Here is a 26585-nt window from a genome sequence, read left to right as displayed (position 1 = left end):
TTCAGCTCCTTCCACAGATGTTCAATAGGATTTAGATCAGGGCTCACAGAAGGCCACTTCAGAATAGTCCAATGATTTCCTCTTAGCCATTCTTGGCTGTTTTTAGCTGTGTGTTTTGGGTCATTATCCTGTTGCAAGACCCATGACCTGCGACTGAGGCCAAGCTTTCTGACACTGGGCAGCACATTTCTCTCTAGAATACCTTGATAGTCATGAGATTTCATTGTACCCTGCACAGATTCAAGACACCCTGTGCCAGAAAGCAGCCCCAGAACATAATAGAGTCTCCTCCATGTTTCACAGTAGGGACAGTGTTCTTTTCTTGATATGCTTCATTTTTGTGTGTGTGAACATAGAGCTGATGTGCCTTGCCAAAAAGTTCCAGTTTTGTCTCGTCTGTCCATAGAACATTCTCCCAGAAGCTTTGTGGCTTGTCAACAGCCAGCTGACAGTTTGGCAAATTCCAGTCTGGCTTTTTTATGATTTGTTTTCAACAATGGTGTCCTCCTTGGTCGTCTCCCATCAAGTCCACTTTGGCTCAAACGACGACGGATGGAGCGATCTGACACTGATGTACCTTGACCTTGGAGTTCACCTTTAATGTCTTTAGATTGTTCTGGGCTCTTTTGTTACCATTCGTATTATCCGTCTCTTCCATTTGTCATCAATTTTCCATGTCCAGGGAGGTTGGCTACAGTCCCATGGATCTTACATTTCTGAATAATATGTGCAACTGTAGTCACAGGAACATCAAGCTGCCTGGAGATGGTCTTATAGTCTTTACCTTTAACATGCTTGTCTATAATTTTCTTTCTAATCTCCTGTGACAACTCTCTCCTTCGCTTCCTCTGGTCCATGTTTAGTGTGGTACACACCATGTCACCAAACAGCACAGTGACTACTGTAACCTTATAAATAGGTCGACTGACTGATTACAAGTTTGTAGACACCTGTGATGCTAATTAGAGGACACACCTTGATTGAAAATGTCCCTATGGTCACATTATTTTCAGTCTTTTCTAGGGGTACCATCATTTTTGTCCAGGCCTGTTTCATGAGTTTATTTTTTTAAAGTAATTCTGTTGAACCACGGTTCAAAAGCAATGTCTGATTTTCATTGCTTAATTTTCAAAGAATTTTTATTTATCTTTTTACTTTTGTCAGATTCAAATTATTTCTGTGACCATTGTGGGTTTTTCTTTCATTAACCGAGGGGTACCAACAATTTTGTCCACGTGTGTATATTTTTGACCTAGCAGATTTTGTCCTATTTCCAAGAGAGACCTTAAATAAATTCAGAAATGAAATTTATGAAATATTTAAATTTATAAATTTATAAATGACCCAAAATACAGTTACAGAAGACATTGGAACTGCCTTTGAAAAGACCATATATATTATATACAGGCTCTTTTCATGTGTATGTAAACTTTTGTTCACAACTGCATCTGACAAACTGTTTCACAACATAAACAGATTCATTTATATCACTAAATACACATTCTTTGAGATTGTAAATGTCTACTTTGTTTCCACTCACCTGAAAATTCATGGCAGTTATATCAGAAGGAGCCTTGTTAGTGAAAGCTTGAAGCATGTCCAAAAGCTCAGGATTAATGGTGATGCTGCACTCCATCAGTTCATCAGTTGGCATCAGGTACAAATAGGATCGAACTAAAAGTGCATCCACCTCCATCAAGTGACTGTGGTTTTTCATCACATTTAGCAGAGCTCTGAGAACAAAAGAACAATTAGAAAGTAGTAATGTAGCTTTATGTTCAAATAAACGCACTGGCAGATGTCTATGCACAAGCAGGGGGATTCATACTTTCTTTCTTGACTGTTCATGTATGCTGATGTATTCATTTCAAGGCCCTGTAAACCTGCCCAGGATGCACCATACTTCAAGTTTCCAGAAGATGGTGGTTCAAAGGGCTTTGTGGTGCCTTTGAGGAGGTGGTAAAGTGGTAGGACCATAATCCATCGAGGCATTCCCGCTGATTTCACAGTGGTGATCAGGAACCCTAACATTTGCGGCAGACTACAACAAAAATAATATGGGCATTTCAACAGGATATTAATTATTACAGCAAATCTAATTACTAAGGATACTACTCTTAAGTCTACAGATGATGTGCTGTAAGATTATTGAAAAGATTAGGTACCAACCTTTTGAGAGAAGACACACACTGAGAAAAATCGGTCCAGTACTGAAGGAAGTCGTCCCTCTCTAGTTTGGGTAAACACAGTGCAGTACAGAGCCGATTGAGCTCAGAATGCTCAAGTCTGATTTGATGCTGTCTGCATACATGCAGCATGATCACTGCTGCTCTCAAGGGGTCCTCAATGTAGAGACTCTTCCCGTCTCCATCCCTCAGCTGAGGAATCACATTATTTAGCAAGAATTCTTTCAGCATTTTCTTCACCTACAATGTTACAGAAGAGATACAGAGAAGTAAGTTGAGCTAGCCATACAGGAGGGTTATTAGACTTTGTACACAAGATTGTAAACTTACATCCTCTGGCCCATAGTTTAAGGAGGACCATTTCTTTTGTCTGTCTTCATACACAAAAGGCTCCCCATAGATCTGGATGAACTGATTCAGTTGGATCAGAAAACTTCTCAGGTTGGCATTATTCCAGCTTCTGAGAAGGTCAAATATGGTCTCTAACATTATATTCCCAGCAATCTCTCTGCCTTGAATCAAATTCTTCCTTTGTTCAGGCCAGATTGTTTCCTTGAAGCGTTTGATCAAGTTCCTTGATGGCTCAGCACAGATGATGTCATCATATTGATGCCAGTCTCCTATTGCAATAAAGATATGATTTTATCTATGTGCAATACAAATACCACATGGTATAGGAATGCTATTAGCTCACAGGCAAATGCAATAACAAGGTGACCAAGTGAGTTTTTCATTTACCGTCGTCATTGATGAGGTGCGGTTTCACAAACAAACATCTGTTGGTAGGGACGTTTGGTGTAGAATCCAGTTTGTATATGTACTCATACTCATATGTCTTCTTTCTATTTTTATAGACCACATATTTGTATGGTATCGACATGGACTCAGCTTTGGATTTGATTGTCATCAAAGTGCCTTCAACCAGAAACCCATGTTCTCCAAGATCCCTGCGTAAAAAGAAACAAAGTCAGTGAGACAGAACATTAAAAAACACACATGGACAAGAAGGCCTGCATGCTCACAAGCTTATATGCATGCATGCTGTCAAATTAATGGAAAGGAGTATACGTTTGAAAGGGACTTTTGTATTTTTTTCTGAATGACAAGTTAAATTTAGAGTATAATTTTTTTGAATATGTCAGTTGGTGTGCAATCAGAGTAAGCAACCATCTGAACTCCTTTGACTAATAATGTAGGAATATGTACCTGGTCACAGACAGTTCAACTGCATTGTCATCCCATGTCCCAATGGGGTGCCCAGCCTTGATGAGGATGTGATCTTCTTTCGGATCAAATTTGAAATCCTTTGAGAGAACTGCATGGAAATAAATGGTGAGTCTGTCTTGTGCAGCAATCGTATTGTTCCTCACTGGCCTAAAAAGCAAAATCAAATAAATACAAAAGTGCTGCATTATACATTAGGGACAGAAAAAAATGGCAAAAATGATCTAATGGCAGTGTACAATCATCTGAGAGAACTTCATCACCTTTTGGGAGGGGGGGCTGTTTGCATGTTGGAATTCGTGCCTTCCTTACTGCCATCTTTACATCCTTTGTCACCTTCCGAGGTCTGTGCTGGAGTCGAGTCCTGCCCACTCCCTGACTGCTCAACCACCATGCGGTTTTCTGTCTCCTCTGGGTCCACACTGGAGCCTGTGCTGTCAGCCTGTAGCATTGAATGTGTACATTGAATACACACTTTAAACTCATGAAATTATGTCTATGTCTCAATATGTAGGCTTCCATTTGTTAATAAGCATTACCTTTGATGATGTTTGAGGGCCAAAAACCATCTTTTGTCCGTTTGCTATAGTCTGCTTCTGTCTGTGGTCCTGCTGGCCTTTTCTTTTCTGCTTGGTTTCTGTTGTCTCTTTTGGATTTGATTCTACATTTGCATTCTGGTCCAGTGCAGGTTGTTTAGTATTGACTGTGTCTTTCTTGTTTTTGGAGGTTTTTCTGTCAGTTTTTGGATCTTTAGGATTAGTGGTGTTTGTTCCTTTACCAGAACCCGACTGAGAAGTTGTACTCTTTTTGTCTTCTGAGATGGGATGTTGAGTTGGAGAGTCAGCAGGTGGTGTCTCGAGTCTCTGATCCTTTGTTAGTTTTTGTGCATTGCCCTCTCCCTCTTTAGGTTTACCCATGGCTCCCTCAGTCTTCCCTGTTGTAAGTGCCTCTTCTGTGATGGCTGTGTTTTCACTCTGTGTAACCTGTGTGTCTTTAGAGGGTACGGTGGTATTGTTAACCGCTAAGGAACTGGGCTGGCTCTGCTGTGAGGACAGCCCATCTTGGAGTGCATCTGGTGTTTCGTCCATTGCATTGTCTGAGCTTTCAGTGTCAGAGGAGTCTTTTGTGCCCTCTGTTCTCTTCCCCTGGTTGTCATCCAGAGACATGTGTGACATGTCAGATTGGCTTTGATCTTGGTCTGATGACATGTTGCCATCTTTTTTCTTTTTGTTTTTCCTTCTCTTCTTTTTCTTGAAGACAAGCAAGGAAGACAAATTAGCTTTACAAACTTCCCACAACGTGAAACCCTAAAATAGCCCTCTGAACCCCAAACAGTTCTACTCCTGCCTCATTTTTATTACTGTGGGCAAATCTTTAACTGCAAAATAAGCCCACTCTGTGTAGACAACACAACCATGGTTAGAAGCAGTGAGAACTCCAAAATGTCCTTTTTTGCAGTATAAACAAAGTTATAATGCTGTAAATCACAAAGCATGAATCTTCTTTAATTACATTTTTTTTTACAGAAAAAAATTCAAAAAAAAGTTCAGTATTTTTCCAAGTGTCCACAGGTGCAACTAATACTTGGAAAAAAGATATTTTTACTTGCTATAGATGTTTTATTACTTTAATTTTTAATTAGATTCCATAATTTTCCCCTATCTGCTCTTTGTAAACAGCTTGAGTTCGGGCCAGTTCAGTCAGAAAGTCCCTGACTTTTTCCTCATGATTGTTGGTGACAGGTGAATCACTAAGAATTTTCCAGTTGCACAGAGAAGCCCAGAATGTGTTTTATGTTTTTAGAATATAGTTAAAGCAAACAGTTCATTATTGGCAAATATTTAAATGAGACCTGTAGAAGAATTCAAGAAATTCAAGATCGCATATGCTGTTTCTTCCCAACAAGATCCTGTTTCCACCAGGAAAATATGAATGTGCTAACGTTTTCTTTAAATCTAAAGCTGTCGGTTTATAATCTTGATAGGTATATAGATATACCTACCTAGCAAATGTAATTTAATATAACATTCCTGCAATAAATTCTACCTTCATGAAGGCTATACTGCTTGATTTTATGGAACTGTTTTAAATTTACCCTCATTTTGGAGAATGTAGTTTTCAGTTCTGTTGAATTGCTTTGTATTATATAGAGAGGTGTTCCTGTTGTTTAGTCTACCCACAGTATACAGAATACAAACTACTGCCTCCCACTGTCCATATATTACAATAAACACTCAAACAGTTTTAACAAAAAAAATAACCACTATGAACAACCTTCATTAAGGTTGGATTTACTGCACAACTGTCATTTTAGAAAGTTTTAGAACACAATGTTACTGTAGACAAGAGTAATTAGATAAAGTCAGACATTAGACTCATATGAAATTGTCCATCCTTAAAACAAAAAAGCAAGGCAAGCCAATGACAGTTACTCTCACCTTTTTCTTTGGGTTATTAAAAGTCTCATCAGTCTGTCGTTTAGGAATTTTGTTGAGTTCTTTGTTGTCCACATTTTTCTGAGGCACTGATTTCTGTGTTGTATTTTCCAAGTCTGCCACCAGGGATTTTGGCTCATTTCCTGCATCTGGATTAAAAAATGCAGTGTTAAAAAAATCAAACTGCATGCAATGTGACAGTCAGCCATTTGACAAGTGCCAGAGTTATCAATGACAGCAGTTCACTGTATTGATGGAGATTAATTTAAGTGCCTTCTAGCTAAATCTTAATCACATCACCCAGCCATAGTGAAAGCTACATAGAAGGAAACAGTGACTTTGTACTGAAAGATTGCAAGAAGTATTTATGGGGGGCAACCTCCATATTTATGAACGCAATGACAAAAAGAGATTGCATCTATGTGTCATTACTGAGGATTAGGGAAATTTTGAACAAAAAAAACAAACACAAAACTCACAATCCAACAGGTCTTGGGTTTCTATTAAATACACTTGCGTAAGCGGACCCAATCAGTCATCAAACTGAGTTTCTGGCTAAATGCATCCTGCAACTCTTTCAGCATACCTCTTTATACTCCTCAAGAGTGAACAATGACTCTTATGTTACATTAATTCTTACAACTGATTATACTTCCATACATGGGCCATCTCTCTGATCGTCCAATGGCAGGAGCTCTCTCTGTGTGCTCGGGGTACTTCTGTTCAGGTCGCAGACAGTTCAAGTGAACATCAAGTAACAATCTACTCATTCAGTGCCTGCTGACTAACAGTTGCCTTTAGTAGGAAATGTGCTAAAAGGATTTTCTTCAATGTACCGTACTTGCATTATCAATACAGTGAAATCTTAGAGACCTGCCAAAGCATTGTGTGATAGAAAAAAAAGAGTAATAAGAGCTGTAAGGAAGTATTACAATATGAAAATGAACTTCTACAATGTACACATGCATAAATGCTGCACACAAACACAAGACATGAGCTTATGTCAGGAACATAAATATATGATGAACAAAAGCTTACTCATTCAGTCAATAGGCTGAAGTTGGCTTTTTTACTGTTTGTGTTTTATGTAGCTGGTCACAAAATTATCATCAAATGTAATCTTTCTCAGTGTGTAAGACTACCCACCCATTCTACTGCCTGCCAAACTGTGAAAAGATATAGAAATACTGCCATCTTGAGGGTAAGAAAAACTACACTCATGAAGTTCTTATTATTTTCATGTGAAGCATTTTGTAATTTAGTTTTCATAAGTGCAACAATTCTAAATTGTCAAGTCATGGCATAAATTTTAAACAGATGAACCTCCTTTTTTGTCACATCATTTTATATGTTTACTTGCCATGTGTACAAGTGTTTAAGTGTAATTTAATTATATCTGTCTGCGTTCGAGCTAAAGATGGTGACAGATTAGTCCCACTGACAATACATACACTCAGCCCTTGATGGAACACTGTTAAGCAAGTACAATATACAGATACAGTATAAGTCCTGTGTTCTCTGATTGTTTTGCCACATGCTGTTCAACATTTCTGTGAAATCCATTCATCAAATCTTGTGAGAAAGTATTGATGTGGAAACTAAGTTCCAAATCATGGGCCACAGTCTAAGACTTGACAGTGTTCAAATGTCCAAAAAGCTTCTTTAAAGATCTTCAAAAAATCATCAGCAGAAGCCAGCATTCAGAGGCAGCAGGATATATTGTTGCCAGAAAATCCAGGAGCAGTTCTTAGCAGTGATTATCAAGACAAGAAATACTGAAAATACTGAGCTGTGCATCATTTTTTATGCTGTAAGAGTTGGTCATTTTTTCCAGGCCTACAGGGCGTATTTTTGATAGATAGTTTTGACACCATTATACTTTTCTAAATCCGTTGGTCAGAGCTTGTCATCAGATTATCATCAGTGGTGGGACCCAATTTTTTAAAAAAAAATACAAGTAAATAATTACAAGCTTTGTACTTAATAACAATTAATCACATTTTTGTCATATAGCAATATTTGACACAATAGGCAAAGTTTTTCAATTCATTTATGTTTCATTTCTATTTATCTGCATTTTTCATCTGTCTACTACACTTACAAATTACTGCAAACTCAAAGTCCAAGTATAGCGATTATATTCAACACTTTACGGATCCTGTGGACACGCACCTTGAGAAAGATGCAATTAAATGTGTTTTTTTTTTTTTTTTTTTTTAACGTGATATGTTTACTGTAATTGATTAATCGAATGAGTTAAAGTCCCAGTCCTAATTATCATATTTCATCATTAGGTGATACTCTACAGAGAACATATTCAGACATGTTCAGACTTTTCCTAGTTTCACTTCACTCACCCCTATTACCGTACTTTGTGACAGTTTTATTGCATGATACACCATTATATATTATGTTTCTCATACATTTTTCAAGAGTTATATTGCCTTAAGTTTACACCATTATGTTTTGAATACTCCATATTTTATTTTCTGAAAAGCATATGATTTGTCTTCACAACAAAAATACATGTTTTACTTTATGATCTTCAAGCTGAGTGTTTGTCCTTCACAGACACACACACCATACCATCAAAACATGAGTGGTTATTACAATATTCATCATTATGTATTTTATATATGTTTTGACTCTACTCTTCAGTTTAATACCAATTGCCATGATCACATCATCTTTTATTTTTAGCATATTGTACCCAAAAATATTACATTACAGAATACAATGTTTGACCAAATTTCCGAACTTATCTACTTACCCGGTGTGTTTGCAGGTTTAACAGGCAGCCTGGCACCACAATTACTGCAGAATTTGGCAGTTTTCTCCAAAATATTATAGAGACAACCTGGGCACTTCATTGTCAGACTTCAGTGACTCCTGCAAAGAGAGAAAGAGCAGATTCCTTTTAGTTTCAGTTTTTACTTCATGAAACTGTTATCAGCTCTACAACAACCACCCAGAACAAAGTTGTTTACTTCTCATCTGGACTTTGAACAGTCTTACCCGGTAGCCTGTAAACATTTTGTTAAGTGGCCAAAATGGAAATCATTTTGCAACAGTTCCAGTGAGTCACTGCATGTCTGCCTTCGGTCCCGCTAAATAACACCCAATGATAAGCAGACTTTAGTCAAAGAGGGAAAACTAGAGCTCTCATAGCACACTAGAATACAGGTTCCTCAAATAATTCATCTCCTGCTTAGGAAGGAAGCACTGATCACATTTAGTTCAATGGAGAAGAACAACACTTTGAAAACTGAAATAACATAAAAATGTTGCTGCACCAAATTATATTTATCAGGGTCAAACAGCAATGAACAGGCCAAAATCGTGTTTATAAGACAGACTGAATTTTGTAACTTTTCTCATCATCTAGACAGATGGTAGGTATTATTTATTTACAGGCTGAAAACATTGAAAAACGATAATTTGAAAGAGATTAATTCACCCAGGACAAATCATTCAAACAAGTTAAAATTCTAATTCAATAGTATAATATTATGATACAATAATATCAAATTTTTGATTTAGATTCTGTTGTGTCTAATAAATGAAGGGTTTAAATTTGATTCGTATATTAGAGGTGCTGAGAATCATTAGTTTAAATTAGATTTAGTGACATCACATTGTGTGGTTTGGATGCTCACTTCACTTTCACTTCTGGATAACTGAGCTGGAAATCGCCACTGCTGCTTTGCCTTCGCAATGGAAAAATCTATCAATTTTTTAACTTCTGGCTACACCTTCAGGCAGCAATAGGCTTGAAAGTGGTGTAACTGAGTTTTATTGCACTATGCCCAAACAGTTTTATATGTCTGTGTAAACCAGTCCTTCGCAGGCAAAACTCATACATCATCATTGTTATTATTATTACATTTTTTCCAAGCAACATCAATAAGCAGTGAACATCAGGCTCCGTGAATAGATACAGACATACTTACAGATATGCATACTTTTTATTATGTGTATACTTTACATGTCCAAAACCTATGTCACTGTGAACAGTATTTTTTGTAATTTTTTTATTTTTATTTTATTTTTTTTAAAATCCTTAAAAAATGTTTCACATGTCTGCAAATTATCGCTGTGGTAACATAGCAAAGAAAATTGTGAATCGAATGGAAGAAGACAGTGTACTTTAATTGAAGAGTTGGTGGTGGAATCTCACACAACAGTACAAAATAAGTTTTAACTCAGCGTGTGATATTTCACTTTCATGTACAGTCTTCCATTTCAATTTCAGGTACAACAATACATTTTCAGCTGCATAATTTCATTATTATGTGTAATATTAACTTACAGCTCAGAATCATTGCCAATGTTGCCTCTCACTTTTCTATTCTGGTCTTACTTAGCTAAGTTATTTTTTTTTTATCTTCTGCAATGTATCCTATATATATCTTATTGCTTTTATATTACACACTGAATTTATTCCATGTTATGTGATTTTGTTTTCTGTGCAATATCAAACACACAAAAAATCCTCCTGAATTATTAAAGTTAAACCTTATCTTACCTTTAACATGTATGTATGTATGTATGTATGTATGTATGTATGTATGTATGTATGTATGTATGTATGTATGTATCCAAGTTATATTTCTATGTTTCTGATCAACAAAAACAACAGAAGAAAGCATGTTACATATTTACAGACTACATGATTGGGGAACGTTTTTTTCCGCTGCGGAGTGATTCCTCTTCATGTTAAAATATCTTCGACCCCACAGTTTGACCAATCATATATTTGCTTCGCTAAAGACATGATTTAAGTCACTTCCTGTTTCTTTCCCGTACTGTATCCTCGTTTCACAGCAAAATAGAGATACTGAACAAGCAGTCGGCATCTGACATTATCACAGTATCACGACACGTGTATCAGCTGCAATTAAAGCTTTGCAGCGCTCTTACTGAAATAAAGCAGCAGGCATGCTAACTAGCTAACAGGCTCACTCGCTCTATAGCGGGCAGCCTATTGAGCTGCGTAGCTAACGTTAGCTTGGTCAGTTGGTCTCTTTCCAGCAAGAACACAATAATACGTGCAAATATAGCAGGTGTCAACCGAACTACACCACAGTGTAACCCCGTTAGAGCCAGACTTACTCAGACGTGCTGTGACACCAAGGTGCGATAGCTACTCCGGCTAACAGGATTAGTTCATTCCTACTTTGTCATAACGTTAGGTCTGACGTTATCACCTACATCTTTCCGTAAGACAAACATATGAGCTCTCACACCTGAGCTGACTGACCTTTTCTGCAAAAAGATGAGACCGCGAACCATTTCTGCTGCTGCTACGATGAACCCGCGATGTTAGTCCCATCAAAAGCCCGCTGTCACTTCATTTCCGCATTTGCCAAAGTTTCGTTTTGTCAGAAATGGGCGTCAGCTAATAAAGTTAACTTTCAGTGAGTCATCACGCCGGGGGCACCTGTCATTCACATGTGTGTAGGGGAAATGATGACAAGTCGCATACTTGCATCAACTCTTTCTCATGCAAGCAATATTTAACAATGTACCATTAGAACACAGGAGTGATGGTACCTGAAAATGGGCCTCTGTACTCCAATGTAGATATTCCATTAAAAATCTGCGGTTTCCGGCTAGAATAGTCATTTCCCACATTAACAATGTCTAGACTGGATTTCTGACTAATGCTATCTTCATTGGAAAAAAAATGTTTTTCTTTCAAAAACAAGGACATCTCTAAGTGACCCCAAACTTTTGAACGGTAGTGTATATTATTTTTAACAGATTGCCAATGCTTATGGATATTATACACTGATGAAAATGCATTTATTCAACCTTTTTGTTGTGAAAACGTCTGTAAATATACAAGACATCTCTCATTCAACAAAATAATCTACGTAAAATCCCAGAATCAATATTTCTTTTTCTGGTAATTGTCATTAATTGTAGTTAATTTCAGATTTATCAATTTACAATATAATACTTTTGACAGTTTTGAATTTGACAGTTTTGTGTGAGTTATATGACAATCTACGTTGGTTTGTCTGTTAGCAACATTACTCAAAAACGGAAAAATGGATTTGGATGACATTGTCAGGGAAAGTCAGAAATGACACAAGGGCCAAATAATTAGATTTTGGCAGTGCTGCAGCTTAAAGTCTGGATCCATGGATTATTTCAAGATTTCTGGATCATTGATAGTGCCACGGCGTCACTGTAACTATGAACACTTGTAGTCTTAGCTGCTTGCTGGTGATCATATGATTGCAATCCTACTACAAATCCACTGCTGTGGGCTCATTGGGACTCATCGGTCGGAAATGATAGAAGAAATGAGCAGCCTTGGTGGAATACTGCCTTTCTGAATGCTTGTTAAATTTTTGATACATTTATGTATAGTTTTTAGCACAAGAACAGATTATCTGAAGGCGCAATTATGGGACACAAAAAAAAGGTCTGTGTCTTTTATAGCTGTGGTCTGTGACAGAAAGAAGGGCGGTGGATGGATCATGTGTGTACTTCTGCACAAACACTTCAGATTCAGTGTGTTTTTCCTCCATACTGGTCCTGACCAACCTGGTATCAGAGCCTGAGTCCAGATTGTCACTGCGGTGATGCTGCATTTAATGTATTAGATTAATGTTCATTCCTGCATAGCAGGTTCTGTGTGTTAGGTAGGGGGATCCGAAGGTCACCATGAAGAATGCAAATCCTCTTATGCAGGGGTGCAGCTTTCCTGACAGTTGATACTTCACGACCCTTATCAGATTCTGGTGAAGGTAGGAGACATCCTGTTGTCTCCAAGAGGGCTGTTGGATGTCCTTTAGTAGTTACAAAATGATCAGCAGATGTCTCATTTGGATGTGTGTTTTGGGTTAGTTGTCTTCTGAAATGATTTCTTACCAAATTTACAGGTTTGCAAAAGGGTCTCTGGATTCTCTGTGTGTTGCTCTGGAATGTTTTGCTCCTCGGTCTGCTACAGAAATTTGCTTTTAAAGTAGATCAACACTACCCTGCTGTTGTAAATTTTCTGTGAAGGGTAACATGCTCAACCTGCAGGTGTTTCTTGTTATACTGAATGATGAGGGATGACCTTTCATCCTGTTGTGAGCTGTGCCTCTCTAGTTCTCGTGACACCCACTCAGGCACTGAGGAGGTTGTGTTTTGCATATGCTAGACTCTAGCAGCTAGAGCAATGTTAGGCCCGACTCTAATTCAAAGCCCATGCTATGCTCGTAGATTTTCAACAGAGGGCAGAATTACTTAGAATTTCAAAGCCATTCCTATTTTTCTAGGCTGCTGTGGTTATTGAGTTATCTTACCGAAACACCCAAGATTGGTGTTTCAGCAAGATAACTCCACTTTGGCTTTTGAGGTTCATTTTGTTCATTTTGCTACATTGCCATGGCAACATGGACAGCACTCCAAGGCAAGGTGTACATTCAGGCTGTCAGATTCAAAGGTGTTAGAACATGTTTCTCATTGTGCAGCTTGTATGAAAGATAGAAATGGCAACACAAAGGTAGAGAGTTTTATTGCTGTAAATCCACAAGTCAGTAAGTGTAAACTACTAAATAAAACAGACCAGCTGTTTTAGAGGTTCACAAGGGATTTTCAGGGATTTTCTTTCATTAACTTAGACACAGAATACAAGAACCATGCCATTTCACTTCATGAATCACCTAAAACCCACCATCAATAGCAGGTAGCTTACACTGATATTTATGATGGATGTTTGCATATTAAGTGTGCAGGCATTTCAGCTACAGTGATCACTAAAGCCGCAGATGTCATTAAAATACATCAAAAAGAAGAAATAACACAGAACCTCAACGACTAAGAGTAAGTTCACAATCTATGCACAGTTTTACCAGGAAAAACTCTCCAAAAAGTGATTCTTTCTGCACAGCGTTTATATTTGGCTTTCAGTTGTCCAAAATAATCATAAGTTGCAGCTTAATTTCTTTACATAATTTCAACTTTTACAGCCTGCTGAACCTGCTGCATTGTCTGTATCCTAGACTAGAGATGCAAAATGAGCAGGCTGCTCTGAAGAACCTTGCAAAATCTTGAGGAAATTGACTTTTACTGTGCCAAAAACACAAAACACAAACATCTGATTTGCACAACATAGATACAGTAGGTGGAAATGCAATCATTTGTATTAGAAAAAAATGCATTCTCTCAAGAAATGCTGAGATATTCTTAATAATTTTGAGAATAACTTCGTCTGACTGCAAACTTCCCACTCTTGACAAAAAAAAATAAGGAACACAGACTAGAAGAAGAGCATCATGTGAGGATGTGTCAGAAAGACACTACCAAAATCAAATACTGAAGAAGCTCGAAAAATTCTCAAAGTGCAGCCAACAAAATCATTCATATTCTATTATCTATACACCACTTAATCCCTATTAGGGTTTCACTTGGACTGGAGTCTATCCCAGCTTTCTTAGGATGAAGGCAGGGGACACCTGGACAGGTCACCAGTCTATCACAGGGCTACACATAGAGACAAACAATCACACTCACATTCACACCTACGGACAACTTAGAATTATCAGTTAACTTTGGGCTGGAGAAGCTGGAGTACCCGGAGAAAACTCACGCATGTACAGGGAGCTAATGCAAAGTCCACATAGAAAGATCTCACGCCCAGTTTGGGATGCGAACTGAGGATTTTCTAGCAGTGAGGCGACAGTGATAACCACCAAGTCACTGTGCAGCCCCCCAACAAAATCAGTACATCTGAAATTATGCATGTTAAATTATTCATTTTTTGCCAAGGGGATTAGGTTTAAATGATAAAATGTGTATAACCTTTGTAGAGAAAAGGTTAATACTGATGGTGCGATTCATTACACATGTCCTGTTTTATACCTTGAAATACACCTACTACTGTTAAAGGTTTGTTTTTTGTAACTTCAGGTCTAAAAAATGTCATTCACTGTTTTGAGAATCTGTCTTGATGATTTTCTATGTTCTTTGCTGAGTAATAAGTATCAAAGTTTCAGGGAAAATGTGTGTTTTGTGATATTTTTCATGGTTTCTTTCTGTCTTGATTATACTGTATCATCACTTCGATTTTTAAGGAGCAGATGAAACATTTATGCAAAATTTATGTAAATAAAAACACAAAATATGCATAGTGAAACAAATGTTATTAAAGCATCACGTGTGTGCTGCCAAATGATGCTATATGACATCTTTAAGGTTCAGTCTATGAAGGGGTCAGCAGCTGGTTCCTGAAACAGAAAAAAAGAAAAAAATAACATGTTTGCACTTTCTAAAACACATATTTATTGATGAAATATGGGCTTGCTGAACTTCACCTGCCCACTGTGGTGTAAATCACACTTTCATCATCATTATGGGAGTCCATCTGTCGCACCCTGCAGGTGACGATACAGTTGATGAGTGATTGTAATGCAGCATAATGTAAATTAATCTTTGACAAATGCTGTTCAGCTGTAAAAAATATCTCACACTTCGTCTTTCCTCTTGGTGTTGAAGTTCACAGTTGCGTAGACAAGTTCTCCGTCACACTGACTCCCCTCTTGCGATTTATTCGCATCACACACGGGCCAGTTGACGTAGTCTGTATTCTAGATAATCAAAAAGAAGCATATGATAAGAGACGAGCATTAAAGCACACTTATATTATTATGTATGTATACATTATGTTTCAGTTCTAGGCAACTGTGTTGTGTTTTTACCCACACCCACTCAACAAAAGCAGCATCTGTTCTCTTATCTGATGTTCATGAAAGCAGAGAATCCGGTTATGGGTTTAACTTGTTTGTCATAACTTGTTTAACAGACAACCGCACACAAACAGGATTCACTAAAAAAATCTGAGAACAATGGAACCAGAGAAAGTTTTAGGGCAGTGATGATAGTGTCACCTGTACGTCCACTTCACAGTCTGTTTCTGGTGAAATTGTTCTTTTTTTGCTGAGTCTGAAACAGATTAACAGACTTTTTAAAAACACTATTACATGATTTATTTTGTATATAACAGTGTTATAGTGTAAATACAGCTTACCTTCTGATGGCAACAAGAGTGGCTACAGTGAGAAGTGTGGCAGCAGAAGTAGCAATAATAAGTAAGTCTCTGGTAAGTGTTTCCCAATATACTGAAGGACAAAGTCAATGTGTGAGTTCAAATGGCAGGTTCAAGTATATTCTTTTCAAAGACACATTATTAGGTCAACATTATTTGGAACACCTGTACACGTAATGCAATTTAGTGATTCTGCTGCATGATTTACAGTTATGGACAAAGACAACATGAAACCCCATTCAGGATAATGTAACACAACACAAAACCATGCTTAACTAAGGCCTCTACAAAAAACATATCACTGAATGTTTTCATCATGTTTTTACCTTCAACCTTTAATGTCACGACAGAGGAGTTCTGACTCCCATGTTTGTTGGCAGCTCTGCAAAAATACTGTCCATTATCACCCTGAGTGACCTCCTTGAAATGGTGCTCAAGCTTTTGTCCAATAGCTATGATGTTGTTATCGTATATTTTATACCAGGTGTAATTCTCCACTGGTGGGTTTGCGTGGCTGCTGCAGATCAGGGTGACATTGTTTCCGGCGTCTACCTCTGCTGATGGTTTGACAGATACTGATGTGTTTTTTGGACCATCTGAAAGAAAACCAACTTATCAGAGAAATCGTGAAGCAAACTCTTACACTGATTATTTTTGGTTTTTTGGCTCCTTAGTGTCAGTGCTGTGCGAGTCAAGAAGGAAAACATTTTTTTAATGATAAAATAGACTGCAGAGACCGCAAAGTCAAAGATACTGTTCATATATATATATGCACACACACACACACAAACACACACACACACACACACACACACACACACACACACACACACACACACACACACACACACACACACACACACACACCGCTTAAAAAAAAAAAAAAAAAATATATATATATATATATATATATATATATATATATATATATATATATATATATATATATATATATATATATACTTTAGAATTATTGTATAACTATATTTACTATTCTAAAATTATATAAATTACCAATCATTATGGATATTATACACTGACAAAAATGCATTTATTTAGAGTTCTTGTATAATTATATTTACAATTCTAAAATTATATAAATTACCAATCCTTATGGATATTATACACTGACAAAAATGAATTTTTTAAAAATCTTTTTGTTGTGAAAATGTCTGTGCATATGCAACATCATTCAACAAAAGGATCTATGTAAAATCGCAGAGCCATTTCTTTTTCTGGTAATTGTCATTAATTGTAGTTCATTTCCGAAATATATTCACAGTACAAAACTTTGGATAGTTTTGAATTTGACAGATTCATGTATTAAATAGACAGTAGATATTTATGTTTGGAATACATTTTTGAGTCTATATTAACAGACTTTTTATGCTTATAAAAATCTTATTCTCTTTTGTAAAAATGAGATTTTATGGTTATTCTTAGTTACAGATTTTTAATCCTATTTTACATTGTTTACATTGTTTTACATCTCTTATTTAAAATTGTTTTGATATTTTTGTGTATTTTTTTTCACAGATTTTTTTTACATTATGTATATCATAGAGGGTTTTTTTTCTCATTCTTTGTTTAGAACTTTGTGCTGTTGGTGCTCTTGTCCAATACTCACATTCAACATCAATATGTTTGACTCCGGAAGTTGTTCCTGTGTGTGTTTTTAGAGAACATGTGTAGTTTCCAGAGTTTGTGTAGGACATGTTTATTAAATGAAGCACAGGTCCTTCGATTATGGATTCTCCATCCTTAAACCAGATGAACTCAGATGAACGTTTACGACCGTCGTCACAGCTGTTTACGCAGGTCACATTCACAGTGTCGCCCTCCTTCATTGTTTCCTTTTCACTAGGTTTTGTCACAATCATAGTCAAATCTAAAAAGAAAAGCAAAAAAAAGCAAAGTAAATGCAGCTAATGTTTCAGACTTTGCAGATTAAAGTGCACAGAAGACTATATTCTATTCGCTGAAAAGAAAAGAAAAAACTTACTAACTATCTTCAGTGTTGAGCCAGGTTTTCCAGTCCATTTACCTTTTTCGGAGTCAGTTATAAATCTGAATGTGTATTCTCCTGCGTCACTATGCTCCACTTGATGTATTTTAAATGAACAGTTGTGATGTTTGTTACCAATATAATGAAATCTTGAAGTTATATTATTTAATTCACTGTCATAAATGAAAGGACCATGATAAATATTATTTCTTTCATGACCCCACAGGACACTTTGTACTTTCTCTTCGCTGGGATAGTAAAATGAACAAAGAATAGCAACAGATGATCCTTTCACTGCACAGATATGCTGCTGGTCGTAGTCCACTTTATAAGTGCTGCAGAAAATACCTGAAACAAATGTTTCAAATGTGATAATGTATAGTTTATCATTTTAGTTTAATGTTACCTTAAAATGACATATAAATGTTGTACTTACCACCCAGAAAAAGTAGCATCAGTGTCCATTTTAGGTTTTTATGTTCAGCACACATGTTCTCTGCTCTCTTCTCTAAAGAAACTAATCAATCAAATATCTTGCGAAAGGTTCTGCAGGGTTTTTGCCAAAACTGAATATACAGAATGTCTTTTCTGTTGTTCTTCAACTGCTCTCTACAATGAAATCAGGTCATGCCACAGACTCGCTTAATTTTGAACACAAGCGGTATACATATGAAACCCTGCTGAGAGGAAATGAGGTGGGCTCACTTATGGGTAGCAGAGTCAGAGCAACTGTGGTATCGTGGTGTTTTTTTTTTATTATAACAATGGCAATATCTGAATATACTAAGGGGAACAATATTTAGTTGTCTGAGCACTGTTTAGTTTAGTAATGTCTCATTAATTTCCAGGTTTATGTCTGGTAGCTGGTGTGGTAGCTGTTGTTCCAGGTGGCCTTCTGAGTTACGGGATGGGAATGTTAAAAATTCCTAACTTAAACACCAGATTTCTTAAAATGAGTTTATTGTTTTATGGATTTACTGCTATTGCTTGTCCAGATAACGCGGCACTGGTAATCATATGTCCAAGCACCTGCTGGGTTTATGTGAAGAACCCATCTATATAAGCTAGGAGAAACAGTTGCCCTGCAGAGTGATTCTATCTGGCCCTGAATCCTCTCACAGACTTGCCATGGTGTCTGCGTTGCTGTCTTTGTTTTAATAAACCTTTGATATATAAACAAGACGGTGTCGGCGGAGAATTTCTTCACCATCTTCACATCATCACTACACAAGAAGATACAACACTGGCTTATTTGTAATGCACAAAATTGTACATAAACAGTATATAGTCATTTATCCCCATAGTGTCGTAAGAATTAACCATCAGCTGGAAAAATGAAACTTTATTGAATTGTGTAAGGCCTTGTGTGTGTGTGTGTGTGTGTGTGTGTGTGTGTGTGTGTGTGTGTGTGTGTGTGTGTGTGTGTGTGTGTGTGTGTGTGTGTGTGTGTGTGTGTGTGTGTGTGTGTGTGTGTGTGTAAAACCTGACATGCACATGCACATTCATGTACAGACAGTCATCATTGTACGCTATAGACCAAAATGATTGAAAACAATAATACCAGTACAGTATTAAAGCATGAACAGTAAGTTAAATCTGTCATGCTCCAGCTGATGCTACAGCTTTTTATAATGTCTTGGTGTATGTCCCAGCAGTGCAGCTTCTTAGTGATGGAGATGATCTAAAGTCCAGAGAATGTCTGATTTACGTGACAGTATATTTCCCACATTCTACCCTACAAAAAAAAAAAAAAAAAAAACTGAGGGTGGAAACGAGGACGTTTCAGAATGCGTCAGTCACAGGACAATTATTGTAAACAGCAGGAAGTTTTTATGAATTCTCACAAACAACTTCACAAGCCCCCAACAAATTCATTGCAACCATGCGTTAAAAAAAAAAAAAACACTTATTGCAAGATGAGCATGTTCAACTTTCCCAACAGATTATCTTTAAATGCCAAGATGTTTATCACCTTTGCAGACACAGCTAACATGACCGGATAAACATGATTTACTTCACATGTTCAAGGAGTCAGTTCACACCACTTTGTTTCTTAATTTTTCTTATTTATTCTATTGACATGCACTTAATCTTGACTTATCACTGTGTTAAGTATTACAAGCTACTCATAGTAGCGTTTAGGAGAAAATGTACATATTGCAGATCTGCAAAACAGAAAAAAAAATTTACAAAAGTGTTTGCACACATTTCACTGCAAACCTGTGTTTGTTTGTTGTCAAATTAAGAAGGTTGAATATACGAAGGGTTCAACGGTTGCTCCCTGCGAGAGAAAAAATGTGTTTTCAATTAGGTTATTTTAAACAAATAATTATTAATGAAATGTATAATTTCTCATTGAGTTTTACCTGCACACTCTGCTGTAAATCACATGTTCTTTCTGGGAGTCCTGCTGCTCCCTGCAAATGATACAGTATCAGTAGACAGTATGTGCCTTCAATGCAGCATTAATTTTTATTTAAAGTTGTATAAATATCTCACACGTTTGATTTTCTGTTGTTGTGGAAGTAAACAGTTGGATAGATGATTTCAGTTGGGACCACCTCACAGCGATCAGTGTCTTGTGACTGGTCACATATGAGCCAGTTGACATAGTCTGTATTCTGAATGCAGTCATAAAAAAAACCCCACAAGATTACTAACAGTTTCCTCCTCTTATATGAAAGTCTAGCTAACCGTTTGAGCTTCTATATGCTCTGTTTACCCGCAACCACACAAAAAAACAACCTCTGTGCTCGCATGTCATGCCCACCAGAATATTTTCCAGAGACTTAGTGGAGGTTTCACTTGTATTTTATAGACTCAAGTGCTTTTCCACAGACAGCTCTGATCATAACATAGACTAAAGTGTATACGTGTGCCACAAAAAAGTCTGAACATGATATAATATGTTAATAATACAATTTAAATGATCAGCAGTAACTGTGCCACCTTTATGTCTTCCTCACAACCTGCCTTTGGTGTCCTCATTCTCTTTCTGTTGCATCTGAAATAGATAAACAGAATTATCTCTTAATCACAGTTTGGCTGGTAGAAGACATGAACTTGATATACATCAGCAGACCCTGAAGTAATAAATAACAGATTATAAGGATCAGATATGTGGCCTGTCACTCACCATGATTACTGAAAGCCATGTGTAATCTAAAGGGACTGGGGAGTATTTTTTATTACTGCATTTAGTATACATGTATGCACAGTTCATGCATGCATGTGTGTTAAGTCTACATGTGTTTACCCCTGCTGTTCAGTAAGAAAGGAAGAAATCCACTTCACATAAAAAGCACTCTCTCTGTGGTCCCTAAAGGCTTAGCAATTTGTCTTTTCATATTAGTCTAATGCAAAGTTATATGTGTGTGCTAAGTCGGTCAGGATGCTGCCATTTAACCCCAGCGGGGTACATACTGCTCACCTTCTAACAGCAATAACGGTGGTCACAATCAGAAGCACAGCAACACCACCAATTACAAGTATGACTCTGGGAAGTGTTGCCCAATATTCTGTGGAAAAAAGCCAGTTTTGTTTAGTCAGTGGGAGCACCAGAATCAAAATAGCTTTAAAAATCCATCTCAACATAAGGTGGATTTTTAAATGATTGTTTCTGATGTTATTACACATACAGCAGAGAAATGTGTTGGACCCTATGAAGGACTGTAAATCCAGTGGTCCAAGAATACAAACCATGATACCAACACATGTAGAAAGTTCATTTTTAAACTAAAAATACTCTGCACTGTAAAACTAAAAAGCAATAATAAAATTTGAAAACAAAAAGAAATATTTTAAGTTGGGGTGTCAAAAAAAATGGGAACAATTATCATACACACAATAGTTTTCTATAATTCAAAAATGTTTTATAGCCTTAATTTATATACAAAATAATATATATTTGTAAATATTTTAGAAATAATTTTAGAATTATGATAAATTTGCAAATGTATTGTAACATTAATTTTATCTGAAAAAAATGAAAATTTTATGACTAGTTAACATTTCAGGTTTTTAATGTTGTTTTAAGTTAGACATAATGTAGCAGTTCTTTATTTGTGTATTTCAGAAATACCAAAAAATGTTGAATAATAATGAGAATATTGATAAATTGCAAAATGAGAGAGTTTTTTCTTTTCTTTTTTTTAAACAGTGTCTTACGTTTAATATTTAAAGTGACAGCAGAGGAGTTTTGGCTTCCATGTTTGTTGGTGGCACAGCAAAAATAACAGCCACCGTCACCAGGGAACAGTACAGACTGATGTCCAACATCCAGAATATCATCTCCAACCGTTTTAAACCAGGTATAATTCTCCACCGGTGGGTTTGCATGACTGCTGCATGTCAAGATGAGGCTGCTGCTGTCATCTCCCTCCACTGACGGTCTGATGAACACTGATGTGTTCTTTGGGCCACCTGAAAATGCATTTCATCATTTAGGTTTTGTCTCTACGTTGTGAACATTTAAAAGGCGTCATTTTAGAATGGCTAAACATGATGAATGACATAAGAGATGATGCAGATCTATTGGGGTTACAGCAGGGGCTCACTAAACCCTTGTGTTGTCTTAACACCCTGTGCGCTCCCTTTGTCCTAAGGGTCAAAAATGACCCACCTCCACCGAGCCTCTGAAATAAAGCAGATTCACTGAATTTTCAACCCAAAATCTATTTTACATAAAGACCCAACCTGTCATGCATCACACACTTTGTGAATGCCTGTATTTTTCCCTCTTCAGAGAGCAGAGACTGTGTTTAATCAGTGAACACCACTTGTTTTTAGAACATAACACATGTTACAACTGTTTTCTTTACCAAAATAGAGGTTTATTTTCACTATTTTTGCTGCTAAAGGTGCTGCATAGGTGTAAACAATATTTGTTTAGCAAGAGCTAGTACTTGTGTATCCTAAGAAAGTACCAGAAACGTACAGAAAGTAGCTTTAAATGCATTTAGGGAAACACCAATAGTGTTCTGTATATTGTACAATGGAATTCAACTACAAAAACTCAACTACAAAATACTAATCTTCTCACATCTTTTGCTCCCACCCACAACAAGAATAAGAATAAAATACAACAATAGATGCAAAACGGAAATATAAAGAACATATTAAACTCTAATTAGCTTATTTAGGACAATATGCAAGTGTGTGTGCATGGATTTTACAGATGTATTTGTCACATGTGCAGCACACAGTATTTGTTTTACACTTTTCTCCTGGATGTCCGAAAAAATCAGATGAAAATTAAAAACTGCACTCATGGTTTCAGTAGACAATGTTTTACTTTTTCTAATGGTGGAGTGACTTTAGGAAAAGTCAGCAAATTTCAAGTTGAAAAAAGGTAATTTAGGGGATTTTTTCTCTGCTCTTAAACATAGTGTCTGGGTCATTTATGACCCCAAGACAACACAAGGGTTAATATCCCACTTGATATTTCAGTAAAATTTCAAAGATCTTCTTTTCATTCAGAAATAATAAAGTTTTTCACCTAAAATATCTTAAAATACATTTTAGCATTGAACTACATTTCAAGAGATGGAGCTTAGGGATTTAAAATAACATTAAAACATTCTCCATCAATATGAATATTAGAAGGGAAATGAACAGAACTGTTGACAGCCACAGTCAACATGTTTCATTTCACTGCACTCATTTGTCTAATATTTGACATGTATGATGTTCATTCTTGCCTGGCAGAGCAACATTAGCTATGAGGCAGTGCTTTTTGTTACAAAGGACAATAATGAAGAGACTGAGAGGCTTCCTGATAACAACATACAATTAATAATTACTATAAGATGTACATGTGTTGTCTTTTTCAAAATAGCAAGTCTGCCTCCAAAATTACTGTTTTCACACACACACAACTCTATTTCACAAATATATTCAGGTGTGATTTAACTGTTAGATGCGTTGTGTTTTAATTAATGAAGCACCATATATTCATGGATTTTAACTGCAGTCAGAAGTTTGTGTTTGGGTTCAGTGATGAAAATACAAAGTCCATTTATACAGAATCTGTATCCAGAGTGCCACCTGGTTAAGTCTGTGGAACGAAAGCACTTTGACGTTTGGAAAAGACTGTGGTTTTGACTAAGTGTAAATAAATAAGGTTTGAAGTCAGTGTGTGCTTTTTTCTGTATTAAACTGAACCTTACATTTTCCTTCACCAAGCGCTGTGAGTGTTTTAACACTGTCATCAATGTAAGCGAATATTGTACTGCAAGCTCAGATAGTTAGTTCTGTCAGTGAACATATCACTGATACATACATCTGTGTGCACATTGTGGATGCATTTTTATCAAATAACTAACAGCTGGGAAGGCAAGAACAAATTACAAATAAAGGGTAAGAAATGAAATGATAAAACGTGCTCACTCTAATTCTTTTCTTCCATTCTTGATCATTTTGCTGCAGTCCTTTACAATGTCTTCAAAGATACATTCTTGGAGATTATTCTCAGTAATGTAATATGTCCAGTACTCACCTTCAACATTAATATGTACGACTCTTGAAGTTGTTCCTCTGTGTGCTTTGAGAGAACACGTATAGTTTCCAGAGTTTGCAGAGGAAATGTTTGTCAAATATAGCACTGGTCCCTCATTTATAGATTCTCCATCTTTAAACCAAGTGAACACAGATGAAATATTACCACCATCACAGCTGTTTATGCAGGTCACATTCACTGAGTCACCTTCCTTCACCGCCTCCTTTCCTTTAGTTTTTGCCATTGAAATGCTCAAATCTAGAAGAGTAAAGTGACACTTTAGTTTCAGCTGTTCCAAGTTGTAGTGCAGAGATGTTTTCAGAAAAAAAGAAGAACTTACCAACTACCTTTAATCTTGGGCTGGGCTTATAACCAGGTAAGCTGTCTTTTTTATTGTAAATAATTCTGACAGTGTATATTCCTGCATATTTATGCTCCACTTGGTTTATTTTCAAAGAACAGTTGTCGTGTTTGTCTCCAGTATACTGAAATCTTTTGGAAACTTTTCTGGAATTGCTGTCAACAATTAAACGGCCCTTGGAATCAGGGGCCTTTACGTGACCCCACATGACTTTCTCCACTGTTTGACTGTCAGGACGGTGAAATGAACAAAGAACGGCAACAGACGAGCCTTTCACTGCACAGATATGCTGCTGTTGATACTCCACTTTCCACATATTGCAGAGAACACCTGAAAGAGATGAATTCACTCAAATCCTGTAAGGTTTTATTATTTTCATAACACAAGTGCTGTATTTACCTGCCAGAGAGAGTAGCATCAGAGTCCATGTCAGGTGTCTGTGTCCACCACACATATTTAACCTCTTTCAGCTTCAAGTGAAGTCAAACTATCAAGGTTGGAACTACTTTTAAAGTGTTTGAGAGGAGCTCCGCAGGCTGCACATAATCGTAGTTGTTGGCTGTAAGTATAGCTTCCTGCTATAAAAAAAAGGGGGTAATGGGTCACCCAAAACACTGAGGTTTCCAGCCTCTAAAATAAGGTCACAGCAGTTTTAAAGCAGGCTTCAGCATCTAATTTGAATGAGAGATGCACAAATGCAGAGACAGTCTACATCCTGTGCCTGTGCTCTGTAGTCTGATGTTGCTTTGCTGTGGTTAAAGCACAGTCATAGCAGAGTTAGCACTGACATTTTATGGGTTTTTGTTCCAACGGCTGTGACAATGTACCAACTAAGTGTTACTCTAACAAAGACAGGTGGCACACTTTGTGGTGATGTTGATGTTTGATTTATCTGCATTTTTATTTTGGATGGACGATGACCAAAATCAATGTTTGGTATTTTAACCATTCTAAGATTGAACAGTGTGTATTTAGATTGAGCTTTGGGATAAAAACTAGTCTGCTAAATAATTTCACAAGACTTTTAAATGGTTTTTACACACTTTTGATAAGAATCCTAAAGTGATGATGCCTTTATATCCAGCAGTATGTTGAATATAAAGGCATCAATCAGTGGCGTGCACAGACAGGGAGCAGGTTCTCCGTGGGAATAAAGGGCACCTTGTGCGGCGTGTAGAACCACTGGCTGCCTTGATATAACAATGTGAGATTTGAAAAAAAATAAAAAAAAATCAGGAACACATTTTCTGTAACAGCATTTATTTTAACATCTTAATACTAACACACAAAGGGTCAATAAAAGTCAGAGTTTTAAAAATAGCATATCAATGTAAACAAAAAATTACTGCAAGTGTTGTTATGTAGAAGTAAATCATGGTTCGTACAAAATAATAAATTTTGCTAATACAGCCTATTGCCTGATTTAGTTCCATCAAATCACTTTGTGTTGACAAAATAAATCAGGAACAGCTTTTAAGATATCTCTGTAAAATTAGAGGAAAAGGCCCTAAACAGTTAACATGACTCTGATGTTGACTCTGACGTTCATGATCATGATCTGTCTCCTCATCCTCCTTAGATGTTTTTTTTTTTTTTTAATCCAGGAGAGCAGAGAGTTGCTTCCCTGGGCAGCCTGCTGTAGCTCCCTTTCTTTGTCTCTCTTGATCCTTTCCCTTTTGGGCATGCTGCAATTGGTAAATTAAAAGAGATCGACAATAACAAGACAATAACAAGACTGATTCCGGACATTAGGCTACAACAAGGCAGAAAGCTACTTTTTCTTTTTTTTCATTCAGCAAATACGTCACAGCAAGTGTTTCCTCTACCTAATAATAA

At 36.7% G+C, this 26585-nt stretch overlaps 3 protein-coding genes across 5 annotated transcripts in view; all 3 read right to left on the bottom strand.

Moving 5' to 3' along the window:
* rnf213a (ring finger protein 213a) overlaps positions 1 to 11231 on the bottom strand; it is a 40924-nt gene extending 29693 nt beyond the window's left edge. Inside the window, exons 1-11 of one of the 3 annotated variants that reach the window (XM_023286749.3) lie at positions 11106 to 11231; positions 8616 to 8734; positions 5849 to 5994; positions 3950 to 4660; positions 3674 to 3852; positions 3393 to 3560; positions 2925 to 3133; positions 2517 to 2806; positions 2170 to 2426; positions 1829 to 2041; positions 1541 to 1733 (exon numbers count right to left, since the gene is read on the bottom strand). In XM_023286749.3, the coding sequence (XP_023142517.2) occupies positions 1541 to 1733; positions 1829 to 2041; positions 2170 to 2426; positions 2517 to 2806; positions 2925 to 3133; positions 3393 to 3560; positions 3674 to 3852; positions 3950 to 4660; positions 5849 to 5994; positions 8616 to 8715 (2466 nt within the window). In that variant the 5' untranslated portion in view covers positions 8716 to 8734; positions 11106 to 11231. Of the gene's footprint in view, positions 1 to 1540; positions 1734 to 1828; positions 2042 to 2169; positions 2427 to 2516; positions 2807 to 2924; positions 3134 to 3392; positions 3561 to 3673; positions 3853 to 3949; positions 4661 to 5848; positions 5995 to 8615; positions 8735 to 10957; positions 10983 to 11091 lie in introns of those variants that run through there. The other 2 variants (XM_035955643.2, XM_023286750.3) reach the window with 2 other exon arrangements.
* Positions 11232 to 13341: 2110 nt separating this feature from the next.
* Positions 13342 to 18545, bottom strand: LOC111579449 (B-cell receptor CD22-like). The gene is made up of 9 exons (XM_023286746.3): positions 18329 to 18545; positions 17890 to 18240; positions 17515 to 17775; positions 16214 to 16483; positions 15870 to 15960; positions 15730 to 15784; positions 15311 to 15429; positions 15157 to 15216; positions 13342 to 15069 (listed from the first exon to the last, which is right to left on the bottom strand). The coding sequence occupies exons 1-9, from the start codon at positions 18381 to 18383 to the stop codon at positions 15045 to 15047; spliced, it is 1287 nt and encodes a 428-aa protein (XP_023142514.1). The 5' UTR covers positions 18384 to 18545; the 3' UTR covers positions 13342 to 15044.
* An 836-nt stretch (positions 18546 to 19381) lies between these two features.
* Positions 19382 to 25288, bottom strand: LOC111579452 (B-cell receptor CD22-like). The gene is made up of 9 exons (XM_023286748.3): positions 25149 to 25288; positions 24729 to 25079; positions 24389 to 24646; positions 22060 to 22314; positions 21323 to 21410; positions 20842 to 20896; positions 20392 to 20513; positions 20259 to 20309; positions 19382 to 20173 (listed from the first exon to the last, which is right to left on the bottom strand). Exons 1-9 carry the CDS (start codon positions 25201 to 25203, stop codon positions 20134 to 20136), a joined length of 1275 nt encoding a protein of 424 aa, XP_023142516.2. The 5' UTR covers positions 25204 to 25288; the 3' UTR covers positions 19382 to 20133.
* Between the last annotated feature and the right edge of the window lie 1297 nt (positions 25289 to 26585).

Source organism: Amphiprion ocellaris, chromosome 19, assembly GCF_022539595.1.
Source record: "Amphiprion ocellaris isolate individual 3 ecotype Okinawa chromosome 19, ASM2253959v1, whole genome shotgun sequence".
Taxonomy (NCBI): Eukaryota; Metazoa; Chordata; class Actinopteri; family Pomacentridae; genus Amphiprion; species Amphiprion ocellaris.
This window is presented reverse-complemented; position numbering and strand designations above follow the sequence as displayed.